The 22,503-nt window shown below is 44.6% G+C and overlaps 1 protein-coding gene across 1 annotated transcript in view; it reads left to right on the top strand.

Annotated features, from left to right (window-relative positions):
- Positions 1-8,552: 8,552 nt before the first annotated feature.
- LOC147673426 (disintegrin and metalloproteinase domain-containing protein 10-like) overlaps positions 8,553-22,503 on the top strand; it is a 63,205-nt gene continuing 49,254 nt past the window's right edge. The window contains exons 1-2 of the mRNA XM_086947288.1: positions 8,553-8,749; positions 20,250-20,403. Coding sequence (XP_086803414.1) covers positions 8,680-8,749; positions 20,250-20,403 — 224 coding nt within the window. The 5' untranslated portion in view covers positions 8,553-8,679. The remainder of the gene's footprint in view (positions 8,750-20,249; positions 20,404-22,503) is intronic.

Genomic DNA, 22,503 nt, shown 5'->3' with positions numbered 1-22,503 from the left:
GAACCAATGGAGATTTCCATAGGAAATTTCAAGGAAATGCACAGATTTGTGGTCTGTGATTCCAGTCCTGTAAACCTACTGGGACGTGATTTGTTGTGCAAGATGCGTTGTACCATTTATTGCACACCAAATGGCGTTGAAATTCAGACCCCCGATGAAGATGGCCTGTACAAACTGATGTTAGTCAGACAAGATGCTGACATTAAACCTTTGACAATTGAGGACTTACCTGAGGAACTCCAGCTAAGGGTAGTACCCGAAGTGTGGGATTTCACAGGAAAAGATGTAGGCCTGATGGCAAATGTGGACCCGGTTAAAGTAACAATAAAAACAAATGCTGTATACCCCAAAACCAGGCAGTACAAAATGAGTGCAGAAGTGAAGGCAGGAGTAGCGACTGAAATCACGAGGCTGCTAGAAGCAGAAATAATAGAGGAAGTGCTGAGCAGCCCCTGTAATTCGCCTATCATTGGGATCAAAAAGCCTAGTGGGAAGTACCGGGTGGTGCAAGATTTGCGCAAGGTAAACCAAATTGTTGTGCCTTGCTGTCCTATTGTACCCAACCCTGCAGTGATACTCTACCAGATTCCTTGGAACGCAGAATGGTTCACTGTCATCGATCTGTGCCACGCATTCTTTTCCATCCCATTGCATCCAGAAAGCAAGTTCCTTTTCAGTTTTGAATTCGACAGTCGTATCTATGTCTGGAATCGTGTCCCTCAAGGGTACACTGAAAGTCCATCGATTTTCAACCAGATACTGAAAAAGTGCCTTGAATCCCTAGTGCTGCCGAGAGAGTCTGTTTTGGTGCAGTACATAGATGACCTGTTAGTGGCATCTAAAACCCAGTCCGACTGTGTCACTGACACAATTGCCTTGCTGAATCACCTAGGAAAAGGAGGACATAAAGTGTCGCCTGACAAATTACAATTCTGTAAGAACTCAGTAAAATATCTGGGGCACCAGATAGAAAAGGGAATCAGGAAGGTCACTGCCGAAAGGATCAAGATAATTAGAGCAATGGAACTGCCCACGACCCAGAAAGAGGTGAGAATGTTCTTGGGAGTTGTGGGTTACTGCAGGCAATGGATTGCAGGATTTGCGGCTCTAGCCCGACCCCTGATAAATATGACAAAGAAAGGAGTGGAAGATCCCGTCCATTGGGACAGTGAGAGCATGAATGCTTGGGTAACTCTGAGAAACTGTCTGTGTACCGCACCTGCATTGGGTATGCCTGAGTATACTAAACCCTTTGAATTGTTCTGTGACACCAGAGAAAATTGTGCTCTTTCAGTCCTGACCCAGGAGCACGGATCAGTCAGACGACCAGTAGCCTACTTTTCAGCCACCCTAGATCCAGTGGCCGCTGGATTGCCTGGCTGCTTAAAAGCCGTTGCTGCTACTTGCGTCAGCCTGGAACAGAGTGAGGGCATTGTCATGGGACATCCCGTCACTGTCTATGTTCCTCATTCTGTTGTCATCCTGCTGACTAGAACTAGGACCCAGTACCTCACACCTAGTCGGCTGACTAAGTATGAGAGAATTTTGATTGGTGCTGAAAATGTAACAATCTCCCGGTGCAATGTCCTAAATCCTGCGACACTGTTACCTGTCCCTCTGGATGCAGAATCGGATGAGGGTGGGGAACATAATTGCATCGATCTGACTGAATATAGCACCAAGCCCCGTCCTGACATTCGTGAAATAGCACTACGGGACGGGGATAAAACAATGTTTGTGGATGGCTCGTGTTTGAGACATGAGAGTGGGAGTCTGAGTGCTGCCTATGCTGTGGTTACTCTGACAGGAGTCGTCGAGGCATCTTACATGCGCGAGGTGAAATCTGCACAAGTGGCGGAGCTTATAGCGTTAACCCGAGCATGCAAGAGGGGAAAAAGCAAAAGAATTACTGTTTACACAGACAGTCAGTACTGTTTCGGGGTTGTTCATGACTTCGGCCAATTGTGGCTGCAAAGAGAATTCATGACTTCCTCTGGCACACCTATCCGAAATGGGAAAGTAGTGCATAACTTACTGGAAGCCATCCAATTACCCAAAGAATTGGCTGTGGTCAAGTGTGCGGCTCACAGATCTGGAAATGATGATGTGACTGCCGGTAATAGGTACGCTGACCAAATTGCACAGTTTTGTGCCCGACACCAGATGTCCCTACAAATTGCCCGGTGGGATGGAACCAGCTGCCAACTTATGTTGTTTGATAATGTGTCAACGTGGGAAGAATTAAGAGAGATACAACAAGCCACAGACAGGCAAGAAAAAGGCAGGTGGGCCGCAAAGGAGTGTGAGTTGCGAGAAGATGGTGTGGTGGTAAATCCGGAGGGGGTGCCTGTACTGCCTGATAGCTTGATCGACCCCATGGTCAGAATGATACATGAGCCAACACATATGGGAAGAGATGCGATGTGTCGGGTGTTTGACCAAGTGTTCTATAATTCAAAGTTCAGGGACCAGGCGGAAAGGCTTTGCCAGAGGTGCCTAGTGTGTCAGCAATTCAATGCAGGAAAGAAGACTGTAGTGAAACAGAGTAATATTGGAAAGGCAGTAGGTCCCTTCGTGAGAATACAGGCAGACTTCATAACCATGCCCAGATGCAACGGATACAGATATGTTTTAGTCATAGTTTGTCTATTCTCTAGGTGGGTGGAAGCATATCCAGCTAAGAAAAATGACGCTATAACCACAGCCAAACTATTGCTCAGGGAGTTGATACCTAGGTATGGGATCCCAGAGACGATCGAAACGGACCAAGGTGGGCATTTTGCCAACGATGTCCTATTGGAACTCTGTAGAGCATTCAAAATGAAGCAAAGACTGCACTGTGCCTACCACCCAGAGGCTTCTGGGGTAGTGGAACAAATAAATGGCACTCTGAAGTCCAGACTGGGGAAAATGTGTGATTCCACAAAAATGAACTGGATAGAAGCTTTACCCCTGGTGCTGATGAGTCTGAGAAGTATCCCGAATCGAAAGACTGGCCTGAGTCCCCATGAAGTGTTGATGGGAAGAGTGATGCGCCAGGCATGGGTACCCGGAAACAAACTGCTAAGCATTTCTGATGATATGGTGCTAGAATACTGCAAGCAGCTGGGTGACCAAGTGCGTTCTCTCTCTCAGCAGATTGGAGAGACTGAAGACGAGTGGCCAAAGACTCCAGCACACAACCTGCAGCCAGGAGACTGGGTGGTGTTAAAGAAACACACCCGGAGCAGCTGCTTGAAGCCAAGGTGGGGAAAGCGACGACAAGTGATCCTCGTCACTACCACTGCTGTGAAGTGCGCTGGTGTACCGAAGTGGATCCACGCCAGCCACACAAAGCGGGTATCTGGAGAAAACGCGACTGGAGCTGAAGGCAGCACAGCTGAAGAGACCTCCGAGGAAGAGAGTCCGGAGCTAGCTGACATCGAACTGCCGAGCACAAGTCAAGACGTTGAATGGTATCCCGCCGACGAACCAGTTCATGACCCAATACGAACCAGGAAATATTCCTACTTAGACAGTGAGTGGGATAGCCCAGGTGAGTCAGAAGTAGAAGAAGCAGGTCAGGTCAACGAAAGCCACAACACACCTGATCAGGACATAGGCCAAGTAGGGTCAGATCAAGATCTCGAGACTCCTCCTGAAACTCCGGAGCCGAGAAAGGGACAGTTAGAAATTAGGGCTGACGTTCATGCAGAAGAAAACGAAGAGATCGAAGAGCATGAACAGGAACAGATAGAACTAGATCAAAGTGCTCAGACAACGGAAACAACAGTAACAAAAAGTAAAAAGAAAGTGCGATTTGAATCTGAGCAGGGACAGAATAGGGACCAGGCAGAAGAAATAGACGAAAGACCTGGAACTAGTCAGACAGGCAGGGAATCAGAAGTGCCACAACAAAAAGTGAAAAGAGTGCACGAAGAAGGAGAAGTCTCCTCAACCACTGGGAGGCACGGAGGAAGAAGTACACCTCGATACGTCAAAAGACTAAGGCTCAGACTAAAGACAGTCGAAGAAAACGATAAAGACCGAAAAAGGGCTTTAAGTGAAAGGAATGCAGCCCAAGGCAAATCGCTGAGAAAGAGCGACAGGATAAAGAAACAGAACCGACTGTATCGGAGCCCTGAGTGGACGTACTTTGTGTTGGAAGAGATTGACGAGCCTCACCACAGTGGCAACAGTGACAACGAGTCCATTGCTGATCGGAGTTCGGACGAAGACCCTCCTTAAGTGAGCCCTGAAGTGAGCCTTTGGTGCAAGGAAACGAAGAGGGGTAGCAAAAGCCACCTGTAAGCTAAAATGTCTGATCCGAGTGTCTCTGGGAGATCCCGCTGTGGGTGTCTCAAAACCTGTTGTAAGATATGCTTGTGTAGTGTAGCTATGCTAATAGTAATGTGGATAGGACTAACAGTTTTTCTACCTTTTATGATAAGTAAGAATCCTAACTTGTCCCCTACTGAACCCGAAGTAGTAGACGTAGGATTTGTACAGACTGCAGAAACACCACGAAGACTAGAAAGACGCGACAAAAGAGTAGGACTGACACACACACGACCTAATTTAGAAGCACCAGATGAGGATGGACTACATTTTCACCGAATGAAGAACAGGACGCATCTAAATGTTTTTGCTAACTTGTTAGTGCATTATGTAGAAGCTATGGAAATAGAGGACTGTTATGTCTGCATGAAGCTGCCAACTTCAGTGGCTGAAGGCGTGACATACCACCATCTACCTTTGACCTATGGAATATCCTGTAGTATATTAGCTAGCTTGTTCTATAGAAGCTCCTTGCAGTACTATTATTCAAATGAGGACGTAGTATTTTCTGAACTTCCCGTTAGAAGACATTTGAACCGTGTACATACTACAAGTGACGTGACCCGCTATATGGGAGAATATTTCCTGACTATAGGTAACATAGACTTAGATCAAGCAAAAGAAGACAATCTGACCTGTTCTCTGCAAGAGCAGGAAAAGATGTTTATAAAGATGGCAGACAGAAGGAGAGAAAAGTTTCAGAAGAAGGCAAATGACGAGAAGGAAAGAGTTCCTAGGTGGGCTGAGCACATGGATAACACCTCAGAAGGCGAAGCCAGTCCTGCCTTGTTGCTGGATTTTGAAGGAAAAGGGAAACTTTGTATCCATAGGGAAAAGACAGAGTACTATAACAATGTATTCATCGGTTCCAGCGAGTGTGAACATAATTATAAGGTAATCGGAGGTTGGGGTTTCAAAAATGGGTCAGAACCTGTGTTTCCCGGAATATATTATATATGTGGGAACAAGGCTTATTTCAAATTGCCGGATCACTGGTATGGAAGCTGCTACTTTGGCATTGTTTTCCCGAAAATATACCATGTGAGCAATGCAGCTGGAAGCGATGATGAAACTAATGGCTTAGTGCGTAGTAGACGCGAAAGTGTAGGCGAAATTGTAGGTGATATTTTTAGTGCACTGATACCTGGAATGGGGGTAGTTCTGAACACCCATAGAATCTGCAAATTGTCTACAGTGGTGGACCGGTTATCAACGGACACTGCTGCTGGTTTCCTGCTGGTCAATACTGAAATGGTTGCGATCAGATCAATGGTTTTACAAAACCGTCTTGCCCTTGACACCCTATTAGCAAAAGAGGGCTGAGTCTGTAGAATGCTGAGAGCGCAACATTGTTGCACCTACATTCCTGATAAGAGTATCGAATTAAAACAATATGTGAAGAACATAACTAATTTGGAAAAGGAACTCAAACCATTAGAGGTTGACAGTGCCTGGACGAGACTGACTGGAGGTCTCTCCTCTATAGGTAGTTGGTTTACTAATCTAGGTAGAAATATTTTGTGGAAAATACTGATGCCAATAGTCATAATAGGTGTGATTGTATTGATCGTTTTTATCTGCTGCAAATGTCAGAAGTGTAAAAAGAAATATACAGTAAATCCGAGGGGGGTGAAAAGAAACATTGATGAGCTAGAATTAGAAGAGCTGAAGAGTGCAATTTATAAAAAGGCGAAAAATCACCACTCTCATAGGGAAGCTGAAAGAAAACTAAACAATAAGTTTATTGAAATCGAAATGGACGATATGAATGAATGAGAAAAGTTGGCATCTGTTTCCTTCATGTAGTGATGATAGTAAATATCATCAAAGAGGGGATTGATGGAGCAAGGATTCGCACGTATAGCGCCTTGCTCGTATGCAAAACCCTTGTCTATAATTGTATAATAATATTAACACCATTGTTCGTCATTTGTAAAGTGTTTTCCCCTACACGCGGGTGTCCCTAGGATGCTTGCTTGTTTGTCTTTTCACGTACTAACGAAGCTTGCACTGAAATGGCTGCTTTGCCGCAAATTCAGTCTGCGCATGCGTCGGTCATACCCATGTGATGTGACGCACTCGCATTCTGGAGGGATTCTGTGCTCATGCGCATTGATGCTAAATATGGCCGCTTGTCTCTCACCACGCTCTCTGCTTACTGCAGCAGCTTTTAGCCTATCTATTCTTTCGCATTAATCTTTAACGCTATAGTCATTATAAAGTAAGGGTTGGTTAAGTTTTAGCTTGGTATACAGTGCGATCATTTTATGTATGATTCTAATTTGTCTTCGCTTACTTTTCATGTACCGCGTCTTTGTGGGCTGGGTATTCATGAGCGGAGCCATGCTTGAGGCTCTGCTGGGCACCGTCACCTGACCAGAGAAAGTTCCAACTGCGCAGAAGCTAAACCTAGCCAGCTGGCTCCTGAAGCACAATGCGCCTGGGAACACCGCTGGGAATACGGAGTCTCACCTTGAAAGAAGCAATACTGTTGCTACATATTGAAAACTGTCCTGTACTGTTGTATTCTATGCATGGGAACGTGAACCTGAGGGGCGGGTATTCAAAATTGCATATTTAATCATGTGAAACTGAATTCTAGGAGGTGGTAAAGACCGCACCACCTCTCCTGACCAATCACAATGTGGGAAACTGTCACTTGCAACATTTATGGGTGGTCTAAGGGTCCCCAAACTGTATAACTACCCTAGTTTAGCTTAGGAAAATTGTCCGACTTGTCCGAGTAGCAGACCTGTCACTGACCCTACGATCTCAATAGGTGCTCATTCTGAAAGTGCTGCGGAGCACTTTGTCCATACTTTCCACAAACTCCCAAGGGGTGGAAAATCCTAAGTGCTGGCGAAGCACTTTGCTGGGGAATTCGAAAATCCAATCAGGGTTTCTGGCGGATTACTTGCAGGAGGGGGTAACGCAGGCGTTGCTGTCCGAAGCTGTGGGTGTTGGTCGTACCCTGGGAGGCCCAGTCCTTGATCCGAACCTGAGGGGTATCCTGTCCTTATTCTCCGTGAGCTGTACCTGCTCACAGTCTGGCATTCCTTTTCTGAGGGTCCCTGTCCCCGTCTTCCCAACTGACCCGTGGCCAGGGTTGGTCTTCAATCTAAATTAGGTAAATATAGATTGTGGGTTTGCGTATCTCTCTCTCTCTCTCTCTCTCTCTCTCTCTCTCTCTCTCTCTCTCTCTCTCTCTGATCTGTTAAAGCATTCTTACCTGTGTTATTGCCTTATTGCCATTGAACTTATATGTGCCTGAATTTTAGTTGGTTCCTTCTCTCCCCCTCTCCTTTAGAAATACATTTTATAAACCATAGCATGTTCCCGTTTTTCCCTTTCCTTTAGTGGATTGCAGTGAGCTTAGCAAGAATAATCTGAACACTTAGGTTAAGTACATGTTCTAGGTCCCATCTCATTCCTTTGTTCTAGTATAACGTTGCAGTGAATAGTATGTGCTAAACTTCTCCTTGTAGTTTCCCATATATTCTAAATGGTCATATTTTTGGTGCAAAGTTACCTTTTGGTACTGATTTTGATGTTTGATATATTACTCTGTGTATCGCTCATTATTTTGGCTTCTTCACTTTGAAATCTTATATAAAAACTTGAACTTAATCAGGTGTCTGTGGTCATTTTACAAAACTGTGGAAAGTATTTTAAGGATTTAAGGTGTATTGGATGTTAGGCCTGTCTACTTTTTCTTAACAGCTCCAGGTCCGTCAAGGAATTGCGCCCGTGGTAAGTCGGGTGCATGGTAAGCAGAGGTAAATCCAAACTTGATTACTCCTAGCAGCGTGCAGGAGGAGAAATCCTCACCCAGGTTTCACCCAAACGAAATTAATGTGTTCTTCACGCCGAGGGCCCAGTGCGTGTTAGAGAATTGGTATCCCGGGTGACCTGGGGAAAACTGCGCGCTCTAGCAAAGTGACTCCGGTGCTCAAGATGACCTACCACCGGAACAAATTAAGCTGTGCTTCACCACTTCCGACCATTGCTTATAGCTGTAGACTCCGCCTCTACCATAAGGTTACCCATGTCACTGACGTCATCGCTTCGGTGCTGATACCCGGAAGTTTCCCTTTTTCATGCTCTACCTTGTTTCTTAGCGGTAGGATAATTAAATGCTAACCATACCCGTGCATTTCTGCCCTGTAGACACACGTGTGTAGCCCGTGGGGGCGTGGCACCTCCGTCACTTCCTACCTGGTGCAGAAGGCTCCATTCTTGCAGCATGCCCGCACACGCGTGTGGAAGTGTGTCTGAGCATTCCGGGCCGTGCCAGGGCCGGGCCCTGCCTCTGGGCACGGAATATGTGAGCGCCGCCGACCGAGCGACAGCCGATCCGGTGAGATGCTGCGACTTCAGGGCCTGGTGCTGCTTTTCACACCTCTCTTCGTCCAGCTACAAGGAGGCTCAACAGGTAGGAACAGACTATTTTTTGCGGATTCAAACGAGCACGTAAACCCTTGGCTTCAAATGGTACATTCCTTCTCTTGCTTATCGCAACACTTCGATTTAGTCTTGAGAGTCACGATTTTTTTAAAGCAAAATGGCCTGATTTTAACTTTTGCACATTTAAACGTCTGCTGATCTCATTGTGACTGACATGCAGTTATACAATTAAGAAAATACACAGCATGACAACAGTAGCAGGGCTTTAAGTGGAATAAATAAGGGGGGGGGGTCTCTCAAAGAGGCGTGGCCAATGTAATTAAGGGCGTGGCTTAAAAACACATAAGTTAAAAAGGTGTGCCGCCTGACTGGTATTTTGGAGTTTCTGTCATTGCATCCAGATATATACTACAATAAGTAACATCACATATACAATGAGCCAGGACTATTGGCTTTGTCAATGGTTGCTAGTTGCATATGATAAATAATCACCAACTTCTGCTTCGTTGGTTTTGTATATAACATTGAAAATGCTTCAGTTCTGACATGATGAGACTATAAAAGAACTATTCATCATAGGCAGTGAAGGTTGACACTGCTGCAAAGTTAAGATTTGTTTTCCTCCTGATGGTGATGGCAAAAATGGAGAGCCCGATAGGGACCCGTCTCAGCACTTGCTTTTTAGAACACGTGTGCTGAGCACCGGCAGGACCCGGCCCACTTAAAGCCCCGAACAGACGTGTTCTTCTTTACTGATGGCCAAGGCTCTCTCAAATGGGTCGTCTTTGCCACTGAGCCTTGTAAACTGGTAACCTAAACTGCGGGAATGCTGGTTGTGCATGGACTCGTCTAAGTTTAGGGCTGTGAAACTCAAGGAGTCTAGTCAGATGTTTAAAATAGTCACAGTAAAAGGATGTGAAAATGTGGCTGCTGATTCGCTGGCACTCTCCGCTGTTCACTTTCAGGCTCACAGGACACAGATGACGTGGAGTTGCACTTTTGCACCAAGTGACCGGCAGAGAGGTTTTAAAGCAAAGGCCAAGTTGGCAGTTGCCCAGGGCAGCCACCGTCCAAGGGGGCCCCTGGGAAATTGAACTTTCCCTCAATCCCACATCTGTCTATTTCTCAGTCTCGAATTTTAATGTCTTATTCAATTTTATTTGGCATAATTGAGCTTGAATTTGCAGAAAATGGGTAATACAATGCAAAGCTGTTCCAGATAGGGGCCCTCAAAGAATATCTTGCATGGGGCACCCCAAAATTGACACTGGTGAGTGGTCAAAAAATGGCAATTGAACTCATCAGCCACTGGCAAACTTTAAGAGCTGCCCAGTCATCAATTTTGTACCAGCTGCTTAATACAAATTAAGGCGAAAATGTGTCTGGCACCAGTGCTGTCTCTAGGCCAAGCTTTGCTCCACAGACTCATGTCTGAGTTGGGACATATGTTAAGACATGCACTCTTTGTTTCTGGATACTATTTACTCAACTCACAAAATGTTGATGTAACATAGTGTTCTAGTACTCATGATTTACTCCTGCAAAGCTTCCATTAAAGTAGGAGTACTACAAGAGTAAGTGCAGCTGCTAATAGCTACTCAAATCTTGGGGTCAAGTTCAAATTGTCTGTGTGTCTATCAAAATGCCACTGCTGTGCTGGCTTCCGCCTGAAGCTGGTGGGAGCTCCATTAGACACAGCAAACCTAGGATGTTTCTTTTGCAATTTCACGCAAAAGAGAATGGACTGGACAGTACCAATAACTTTATATGTTTGTTTCCAACCCAATAAAAAGTAGATACAAGATCTCCATTGAACCATGTTTGGGGAGATTTGAACTCCAAAAAACAGACCCCATTAGTTTGAAAAGGGAGCAGTAAATATAATCGCAGATTTTTTGGAAATGATTGCTTTTTTCATTCTGAGATAAATTACCCTAAGTCTTTGATGTAGTTTATCTGCTTTGGACATTGAGAATGTGCATGCAGTAGGTGTGGTCCATAGACATAGGTCTAACAGAGTAGGCGTTGCCTACGGGAGAACATTACAGTGCCACTGATTCTGGACATGAGTGGTCATGTGGACTTTGGATGGGGATTTGGTGGGGTTTGCAGGCTAGTGGCCAGCCCTCATGGCGTGTGACGCTGGAGAAGGGCTGGTCTATTAGAATAGGCTTCCTACTGTTAAGATGTGGATGGGGTATGTAATAGATATGGGGCCCGATTCACAAAGGGACTTACGACTCGTAAAGTTACGAGTGCAGAGTCTCCACAGTCCGGTGGAATCTTCGCACTCCAGTGCTCAGTATAGAAACACGCCCGAGTGCGCAGACTACACACTTTTAACTTTACGAGTCCTAAGACCCTTTGTGAATCGAGCCCGCTGTCTAGAAGGAACCGTGGCCTATTTCAGAACATTGCAACGCAAACAAATGATGGACGGAATGCTGGGTTAAATCCATTGTTCTTTTGCTCACTACGCCACCCCAGTTTAGACCCAGCCATATGCAAATCAGACTTGCCCCTGCCCCTCATGGAAACGATCCAGCCCGAACTGCCAAGCGGAAACAAGCATCCTAGTACCGGTTTCAGGGTATTACCCCTCATCAGCCAGGCTAGCTTGAATTCAGTGGCACAGTGAGCAAGGAACCCACGTTTGGGCATATCCTTAGCCACTTAGGGCGATAAGTGCTACAAAAACAAATGATGGACGGAATGCTGAATAAATCATACATTCACCTCCAGTCAAGAGATCTGGGATAAATCCATTGTTCTTTTGCGCACTATGCCACCTCAGTTTAGACCCAGCCATATGCAAATCAGTCATGACCCTGCGCCTGATGGGCACAGTCCAGACCGAACTGCCAAGCCGGGTCCTCCCTGGACCAGAAACAAGCATCCTTGGACTGGTTTTGGGGTATTACCCCTCAGCAGCCCGGCTAGCTTGAATCCAGTGGTCCACATCTGGGCATATCCATCCCACAGGGTGAAAAGTGTTATGCAAACAAATGATGGACGGAATGATGAATTAATCCTACATTCAACCCCAGTCAAGAGATCCCCCAAATCTCTTGACTGTGGGTGAATGCATGATTTATTCAGCATTCTGTCCATCATTTGTTTGCGTAACACTATTTCAGAACATGTCATCTTTGCTTATGGATGAGGGTTGGTCTAGTTGGGGAGGTGCAGGATTTTGAATCAGTGAGTACCAGTGAATGAGGTGAAGATATTGAAAAAAGAGTCTGCTATTGGAGACAGTGTGTGTCTGCTGGAGTCGGTATTTTAGTGAAGGAGATGTTGAGTAGATGTTTACTACATCTGCGTTAGTGTAAGAAATGTGGCATAATCGAGCAGTGTGGCAGAATAGAGAAGTGTTTCTTAATAGAGGGGTGTGGTCTAAAGGCACAGTGTGGCTTATTTTAGGCATGTGGCATAATGGAGCTGTGTGCCAAATGGATGAGGTGTAGTTTGATGAAGGAGGCGTGGACTAATAAGAGAATGCCTACTATTAGAGGTGGAGGCAATTGATTGGGGTAGTCTGGCTAGTGTTAGCTGTTAGCAGAGGGTTCAAAGAGTGATCTAACGATTATGAGCTGATGAACAATATTTTGAGTCGTGAAGCCTCTGGATAAGTGTGGGCGCTGCCGGCTAGCAGAGGAGATATGGGCTGGAGGAGGCTGTGGACTAGTAGAGAAGGAGTGAGTTAGTGGAAAGGTGCATGCTGGTGTATGCAGTATGGTTTATTTATTTATTTGAGTTTTATATATAGCGCTAGCTAGACCCGAAGGTATCAGAGCGCTTTACAACAGCAAATGTTCACATCAAAGATAACAAGTATATTACCCCTCAGAGCAGCTAGAGATTAGGAAATGGGACAGCTGTAATTTCTCTGCCGAAAGCCCGAAACTGGTCCTAGCATGCTTATTTCCAATCCAGGGAAGACCTGGCCTGGCAGTTCGGTCTGGACTGTTCCCATTGGGCATAGGGTCAAGACTTATTTGCATATGGCTGGGTCCAAACTAGAATGGCATGGTGAGCAAAAAAACGATGGATTTATGCCCAGATCTCTGTACTGGGGTGAATGTTTGATATTGTTCTGCATTCTGTCCATCAATTGTTCTTTTTGCATTTGTCATTTCTCTACCAGCACTGGCACCAATTATTATTATTATGTTGAGTTTCAAACAGGCCCGTAAATGTATCTTGAACTTGAGCTGCAGCCATCTGCCTTTTCCTGTATGGTCAACCCCATAACGCTCTCCTAATAGCATCCAACCATGTCTGTAGGTCGCCACTCCCAACTCAAGGGTTCAACTGTTGCTCCGACCGAGATGGTCTCTGCCTGACCCCTGAAGGCTATACGCACCAACCTCCATCCGTGGCCTACCCATGCAGCCCCCCACGTTCTCTCCTTCAACGGAGGGACAAAATTGCTCAAATTTCCTTCAAAACCGCTTGCCATGTTCTCACACTCACTACTGGAGACAGGTCTCCACACTGCCAGCCAGGCAGGTTAAAAGGTACAAAATCTGAGGGGGCATGATTATTGCAGAATTAACTGGTGGGGTTACTGACACTATAACTCATGGCACTTGATTGGGGTCACAGTAACTCCTGGTGACACGACTGCTGGCAGCGTTAACTCATGCTAACCCAGAACGCCCTCTACGCCGGGATCAACAAGTCTCTACTCCGCAAACTCCAGATGATACAGATCACAGCAGCCAGACTCATCCTCAGCATCCCCTGACATGAGCACATCAGCCAACATCTACGGAACCTCCACTGGCTCCCCATCGAGAGGAGAGACACCTTCAAGATACTCACCCTTGCCTACAAATGCCTCCACAACACAGGACTGCAATACCTCAACGAGAGAATCGCCTTCCACGTACCCAAAAAAAATCTCCACTCCGCCAACCTCGCCCTTGCCTAAAAGTGTGCATCTGCAGAGCCAAAAGAGGGGAAGAGCCTTTGCCTTCATCGCCGCCAAAACCTGGAATGAGCTCCCCATCGACATCAGACGCGCACCCTCCCTGGACACCTTCAGGAAGATGCTCAAGACCTGGCTCTTCGACTGAACCGGAACTGCTGCTTCCCCCACCCCCAGTGCCTTGAGACCCTCACGGGTGAGTAGCGCCCTTACAATTCCCTGATTGATTGATTCCCTGATTGATGCTAATGTAATTTCTAGCAAAATAACTCATGGCAGTATGCTAATTAGTAATCACTGATGAGGCATGAAACAATGAAATGGCATAATGCCTGTCTAATGTAAATACAGTCAGAAAATAACTATCTTGGACATCATTACAGATATAAAGGAGAAATGATTGCAGGCATCTGATTTTTGGAAGCTAAGATTTATGGCACACATAGATACTGGTATTATCAACATCTGACAGAACCAAAACTGAAACAAAAAAATAAAAATAACGATAATCACGAGGTTTAATCACTAATTAGGAAACGGGAACTAAGAAATATCATAGGCATGGCGGCAAGGTAACAGAATGCATTGCCTAAAACTCAGGTGACCGAACTTGGGGAATGTAACATTGAATCCATGTTGGTTTAGCAGAGAAGGGGTGGGCAGAGGAGGAGGTGTGGTCCAATGTAGGAGGAACGCGTTGGTGTAGAAGCTGTGATCTAGTGTAAATGGCCTGGTCTAGTAGAGTGGATGTATGTCATTACAACGCATGCTTTTACAACGCATGCCATTACGACGCAACTTTTACAACGCAAGTCGTTACAACGACTTGCGTTGGGGGGCGCTGGATAGTGAATAGTTTAATTTACTATTCCAACTCCAGTCCCCGTGGATAGTAGGGAAGGTGTTGGATAGTAATTAAACTATTCCCAATCCTAGAGCGCTCTCCAGCGCAATTCGTTGTAATGACTTGCGTTGTAAAAGTTGCGTTGTAATGGTAGTGCGTTGTAAAAGTTGCTTTGTAAAGGATGTTTCCCAGTAGAGTAGGCTTGCGCTATTGGGGAAGGTATGATCTAACAACAAAGGTGTTACATTTATGTTGCTTGTATAGCCGATTTTTGACATTGCTACAGTGCTGTGGGCTTCCAGGAATGTGCAACTTCCACCAGGATCCTCATGCTTACTCATAGCACAAGGCCCCTGCACTGGTAGAATTCACCTGGACTCCTTTGAATAGCTTCTTCAGGCTTCACCTGGTGAGATATGTGTTTTAGGCCATATACTAATATACAATGGCGTACTTTCAAGTTCATTCAAATGTTGCCTCGGCCTGTGTGTAGTGTAACATGTTGATTTCAGTCAACCTTTTAATTTAACAAGTAGTATTTCTTAGTTTTTTCTGCTTGGCACGTGAGTACTTGCCGAAAACCTTCTTTTCAGGGAGAACATCTTCTAACCAGTTACTAAAGGCCTGAAAACTGGTTAAGCGTAATGTGGAGTAGGGACCTCTCTTTTTGGCCAAATCACGGTCTGGCCGAGAGCGCATGGAAATTGCCTGAAACTTCTCATATCTGTAACACCTGTGGGCTAGTAGAAGGCAGACAAAGTGGAGAAGCGTGGCATTTTATTATAGAAAGAAGGTGTCCCTAGAGAAAGGCCTACAAGGGTGCATTGTAAATTGTAATCAAACCTCAGTCCCATTCTTACAAGGCGGACTGGTGTTTGTGTGTGTGTGTAGGCCTCACCCCTGGGGCACAGCTGGTGTAACTAGAATCACTGCTGGTCCCTGGAGAAAGAGCTGAGATGCTGGAGCTATTTCTAGATACATTACCCAGGCCTGACCTCCTCCAGAGATTACAGGATGGGGAGAGATGAGCAATTCTTAGAGTATAGGAAACATTTTGAAAAACATATCCTTTTCAAACTTTTTATTGAGTTTTGTATAAGGAAACAATCAACCATCAGAGGTAGAGTAAGAGGTGTTCCTGTTTCTGCAATACTATTCCACATTGATTTCCCCTCACATTCAAGGACATCCCCGTCACCTCCATTCTGGGTCCAGTGTACTCAGGGGAAAGTAAGCTAATCACAGATTTCTATTGTTTGCTCTCTTTTCTTACAACATAACTAAGTCGCCTGTGCCATATAATTTGATTCTACCCTGCCACATAATTCCAGGAACCCTGCTAATAGGTTGCATCGCAAATTGGCAATTCTCAAGGGTTTGCAAAGTGTTCTGCTTAATGAATAGCGACCAATGTGGAATATTGATACATGGAGACAGGAACACTTCTAACACAGTGCTGATTATGGTTCATGCTTTCCTATAAAATCTCGATAAATTTATAGCTCAGTACTTTTCCTATGATTTAAGAATTGATCATTAATCTCTAACTTTAGGCACACATGCTTGTAATGTAGTTATAGATAGCCTCAGCTCCATGGCTACCTGGCTCTTCCTACTTGGAATTGCAGTGATGATGCTGGCCACATTTTGCAACCCACTTTGCAGAGCTGCAATGAAGGTAAGGAGTCCTGCAAGGGACAACAGACCAGCAACCCTGCATTTGCTTTTCATATGTTATGTTATGTTATGTTATGTTAAAGAGTTTATACCGCGCACGTACACCGAGACGGTTTCTTGGCGCTCATAACAGACATCACGAGCCAGGGCAGAGGGGATTACTCTGAGGCCTCTTTGAAGAGGAAAGTTTTTAAAGTTTTCCTGAACAACTCATAAGAGGCGCAGTGGCGAAAGGAAGAAGGGAGGGAGTTCCAGAAGGAAGGGCCTAAAAAAGAAAAACGCATTCCGCCTTGTTTTTTGCGGCGGTTATATGGGATGCAGAGAAGATTGTCAGCAGAAGATCGTAAATTGCGGGTAGGGAGGTATCTCTTTAGCTTGGAGGACGCGGTTATGGAGAGATTTGAAAATGGTGCATCCAAGTTTGAAGGAGCACCGTTTAGCCACTGGAAGCCAGTGGAGGCTCCTCAGAAGGGGGGAGACATGCTGGTGTTTAGGTTGGTGGAACACCAAGCGGGCGGCCTGGTTCTGAATTAACTGGAGTTTTTGAAGCTGAAGAGGCGGGAATCCCCACATACAGGATATTAGCAAAGTCAACCCTGGAGATGACCAAAGCCAGTAAGACTAGTATGAGTGCCTCTCTGGTAAGAAATCGGCAGATCTTACGGATCCTGCGCAGTTGAAAAAAGCAGGATGATGTGACAGCCGAGATCTGAGATTTCATAGATAAGTCCTCAGAGATGAGCACTCCAAGGCTTTTCACTGAGCTGGCCGGGCGAGGGGGGGTGCCAAGAGAGAGGGGCCAGTAATTGTCATCCCATGGATTGGTAGGACCACCCACCAGAACAAGTTCCGTCTTTGACGGGTTCAGCTTGAGCTGGCTGTGAGCCATCCAGTCAGAGATGAATAACATTGTTGTTTGAAAATTAGAGCGGGAGGAAGGTGAGGTGTCCAAAGGGAAGATCAATTGCAGATCGTCTGCATAATTATATATTGTGGCAGGGGAGTGACGAAGGGAAACCATAAGTGGTTGCATGTATAGGTTAAAGAGAAGCTGGGAAAGAGCTGAACCCTGGGGAACACCACAAGTGAGGGGGGAGAAAGGAGCAGAGAAGGTAGAAAGGTGGACTGCCTGGGAGCGGCCTTGCAAGAAGGATCGAATCCAATCAAGGGCGATGCCCTGGATGCCGGCGTTCCTGAGACGGTCGATCAAAATAGTATGATCGACCGTGTCAAAAGCCGCCGAAAGATCCAACAGTACAAGGGCTTGGGAAATGTTATTATCGGCGCCGGTTCTAAGAGTGTCCATGACAGCCGCGATCACCATCTCTGTGGAATGGAGGGGGCGAAAACCAGCCTGTTGGGGGTCCAAGAAAAGGGAAGTCTCCATAAACGAGCTCAGACACCTAGTTACATAGGTTTCTAGGATCTTTCCCAAAAAAGGGAGAAGGGAAATGGGTCTGTAATTGCTCAGCACAAGTGGGTCTGCGTTGGGCTTTTTCAAAATGGGTAACACCACAGCCTGCTTGAAAGCTTCTGGAACCACTCCTGATGTTAAAGAGAAGTTGAGGAGGGCCAGAGCAGGATCAGGGCAGGTCATGAAGATTTCTTTGAGAATATGTGGGGGGCAGCATATGGAGATCATTTTGTAAAGCATTCCATGTTCCTTAAAGAAACACAAGCTGTTTTGTTCCCTATGAAAATAAAAAATGTTTTCCATGCTGGAAACTTATCAGAGAGAGCAGGGAGTAGCGGTCTGTTCCACCCGCCACCGCACCCCTGGCTATCCAACGTCATTGCAAAAGTGGAACTTGTCGTGGGAAAAGTGCTCCAACAGTGACCGCTTTGCCTTTGCTAATCAGTTGCCAATCCAACTTGGAAGATAATAATGCATTTGTGGTGCAACTGAAATTGTGGACACAAACCACTGATACATTAAACTGGAATGCAAAAAAATTATGGGAACATCTTTTTCTCGCCTGCTACGGTTTGCATTTCAGAGAGGGTCCAAAACCCCCTTACGACTTCGAAAGACTTTTCCGACACCTGAAAGAGTTTTAGTGTGAAAGGGTATTTCACAAAAGTCATAGGGCTAGATGTAGGTAAAAAGGTTTTACCGATTCTAAATACCGAATTTTACCGATTGGAGGCCCATAGGAATGAATGTCAATTACCGAATCGGTAAATACCGATTCGGTAAAATAGTCAAGGGTGGCAGGGTGTCACTTTGACACCCTGTTGCACCCCTGATTAGTGCTTGTGTGCCATGTGGCACACATTTTGCCACATGGCACAGGTGTAAATGCACATATTTGCATTTACATAGGAATTTGTAATTTACAAATAACGAATCCTTAAAGCCCTGTAGCACTGTTCACAGTGCTACCTACATTTCAAAATACAGATTCGGTAATTTTACAGATTTGGTAATTTTACAGATTCAGTAATTTTACTGAATCGTTAAAATTACCGAATCGGTAAAATTACCGAATCTGTATTTTTTCATGCCCTACAGCTCAGTATCCACATACCGGTCGGTAACGGCAGAAAAATTGGTATTTTCGGACGTTACCGACCGGTATTTGGATACCTACATCTGGCCCCTAATGTCCTTGTGAACAAACTAAAAAATGACACACAAACCGAAGAACACACAGGGCCTGATTCACAAAGAGCCTCCGCAATCGCGGCGGAGGCACCGTAATTGTGGTGGAGTCTCCGCACTCAGGGCGGAATCTCCGCAATGAAAATTGGTTGATATTCTGCGTTCTTTATTATATTTGAATGAATGAAGCAGAAATATTGAGTGCTCTGAAAAAAATAACATGATGTTGGAGCTCTACCTGTCTGTCCCCTAAGTGAAAAAAATGAATAATATTTTTTTTAATTTTTATTGTAATTTGATGATATATATCGAGAGGCGGGAAAACTCTTGTTGCCCCTGGGTTTCTTTTGAATGGATTTCTACATAGTCAATTTTTCTCCATAAACAATATTGTTAAGTAAAAAGAGGCAAACTGTGTTTTAGGTCATTTGATGATTGTGCCCATAAAGCATTACCTGGAAGTGACTTATGCATTTTAAGCCTGTATGAACGCGTGTAATATCAAACATTAAGACAAACAAAAGATCTGGCGATAGCCGTCAGCTGTTTGACATCCTTTAATGCCTATTTTGTTGTGGTTTTTGTAAAACTGTATTGATGTGGAAATTGCCAATTTCTCGGCATTCTGAAAAACAAATTATTAAAAGTGAAACATATTTTTGCTTCAAAAACCACAGATTTGACGTCTTTGGGACGGAGAGGGACTACTGTGTATTCAGATCTGCTCCTTGTGATAGGTCGGAATGCCACCGCTCATAGCCAGTGGCTGAAGTGGGCTGGCCCACTGCCCCATGCTGTAAGCTGTAGTGGGCAGAAAATGTGAATGACACAACAAAGAAGCAATGGGGAAAGAGAACTCACCCAATATGCTAGGACAGAGGAATTATGCAATTTTCGACTCCGCCATGTTTTCCTCGTAATTATGGATTTGTCACATTTGGTACATAATCCGTCTTCTGCTGCATAATCTGCAAATTTAGCAACAAAAAACATTCTAGCCCAAATGAATCAAAAGTTACTTAAAATGCGTCAACACGTGTTGCTGCACTGTGGGTGGTCTTCGTAAACGTTGATGGTCAATTTTCTGTTGCTTATGTCTTCTTTGAGTATGAAAGTGGTACTAATTGGGTGAAACCTTTATCCCTAAAGCGTTAAAATGTGACGCAATACCAAAATAATGAGGTAATACTAACGCAAAATGTGCCACATTGCGCCAAACAATTTGGCTTTTCTTGCTGCATAATGTAGTCCTCCCTTCCCGCATAATGCCAGAGGCAGCCAATAAGTGACCTAATAAACGGAAACAGAGTTCCACATTTGCAAATTTCTAAAGCAATACAATGTGCACAAAACTATTACTACTAAATATTATTTGTGAATTTTTATTTATTTTTTGCTAAATTTTCTGAAATGTACTAATAAATGTAGTAAAACATTTTTTTTACCTCTAATAAATTGTTTCACTTTTGCAGGATTTCATGCTGATGTTTCCAAACCATTTCTAAGATACTATGAAATGCTATCCTATGACAGAGAGGCTTTACATCAAAACCACCAACGAGCTAAGCGAGCCACTGAACAGCAAGATGGGGGGCGGGTTCCACTGGAGTTTCATGCTTATCACAGGTATTTTTGAAATATGATCCCTTTTTCATAAACATTATTCAGGGCCACAGCAGTTATGTGGTTTTGCGGCAGGCGCATTTTCTGCATAATTGTGAATTTGCCTCATTTGCCATATAATCCATCATCTGCTGCATAATCTGCAGATTTGAACAGAAACACATTTTTTTTAACTCAAAGGGATCATAAGTTACCAGAAACATGGTGAAGCATTTTCCCAGGCAGTGTTAATCTGGGTAAAAATGTCAAAATAATGATGTAATACTATCACAAAATGTGGTGAATTGCACTGCATCATTTTCCTTTTCTTGCCACATGATTTAGTCAATCCTGACACACAATTTGGTCTTCCCATGCCACAAAATTCCACTGGCTCTATTTTTTGTTTAGTATCATCAAAAGCGAATCTTAGGTCATGGGAATCGTGTTTTCAGCAGCCTGAGTAACAGCTCTCAGTGTATTCTATGCAGCAGACTTGGTACTTCATTTCATAGACATCTTTGTTTCGAAATCAAACAATGGCGGCATAAGGGCCAATATATAACAAGCATTGGCATAGCCAATAGGTCTCGCCTTTGGGACCTTATAAGTGTTTCGCTGTGCAACAGTTGATGTCGTTGCACCAAGGTTATTTTGCTGGATAACTAAACACTTATAAGGTCCCAAAGGCAAGATCTATTGGCTAAGCCAATGCTTGTTTAGATCTGGCTTGAGAGCCCAGCTGTCGAGGAGTTGTATTGTTACAATTCTTTAAAATATACGTAGAGTGGGCTCTAAACTTTGTGCAATTGGCTATTTGGTGTGTCATTCTACCTTACATAAAGTACTTTCATTTGCAATCATAAGGGATTATTTTATATCTGCAAAGCACACCCAAACATTACATTATTTCTCACATTCAGTTGTTTATCTTCTATATGCATTATACATACAAAGCAAACGTTCTACTACTTATTCCCCAGCGCTGACAAAGCCAATAAGTCGAGCTTTCATCTTATAAACAGCATCTGTTCATGCGATTCATGAAAGAAGCCTTCATGAACGCCTGTGTTTACATATGGCCCTACAAGGCATGAAAAGGTGTATTTATTTTAATGTTCTCCCAAAATTGCCCCCCTGCAACTAAGCACACAATGCTTCATGAAAGGTCACGATCTGTAAATGTGGCCTATTTTTAGTGTGGGTGCCTGGGCATATTTTCAATTTCAATCTGACTCAGGAGACATATCGGGATGCAAAGGAGGGCATTCTCATCTCAAGTGTATGGTGGATCCTCATGCCCAGCCCAGGTGGTGCCTCCAGAAACTGGATTGGTGCTGCAGAGACGGGAAGACGCTTGCATTCAGTTTGACTACCCTGAACCCGACCTATGGAAAAATGCAATGTTCTAGTACTCTCGTTCTCTTTCTCAAACAAAAACAAGCCCACAGTGAAAGGAAAGAGAGAAAAAGATAAGAGACGAGAGAGAGGAACAGGCAGAAGAAAAAGACAGATGCGCAAGAGGAGTGAAAATGAAGCTGACGAGGAGGGAGTGGGAGAAGAGAATGGGTAGGGGCGGGGAGGGGAGGGGATACACGCGCTATAAGGCTGTATGGCTGTAAGGCTTAATGAGCCATTACAACAAGCCAAGCCAGATGGCCTGTGCACGTTCACACGCACGTGCCCGCAAGCTTGAGGCCAGAAAAGCCTCTCTGGTAACACTTTTAAAACCCGCTTACTAAAGGTCTCGCTTGAACTAGCATATGCGCTAGCTCAGGCAAGGCCTAAAAATGAAGAAAGGCCTAGTATAAAAAGCATACTTCTGAAAAGAAGACAGGAGTGCTCTAAATGCACATGCGCGTGAATGTCATACATGTATGCAATGTAGGCAGTGCACACGTCCTACACACTCACACACAACCCAATCTCTTAATTTCCCCATGAGCATTAAAATATGTGAGTACAAGGGGGATTTTTTTTGTTGGGCAAAACATTTCACTCAATCGAAGCTTCCACAAAAAAGGGAATACTTGGCAAGCTTTGCAAGCTGCGTAACATATACAGTTTGAAATCTTCGCAGACCTTTCTCACCTCTTTCACATTTTCAGAAATATATGTATACCT

The sequence above is a fragment of the Lissotriton vulgaris genome, chromosome 12 (assembly GCF_964263255.1).
Source record: "Lissotriton vulgaris chromosome 12, aLisVul1.2, whole genome shotgun sequence".
Taxonomy (NCBI): Eukaryota; Metazoa; Chordata; class Amphibia; order Caudata; family Salamandridae; genus Lissotriton; species Lissotriton vulgaris.
This window is presented reverse-complemented; position numbering and strand designations above follow the sequence as displayed.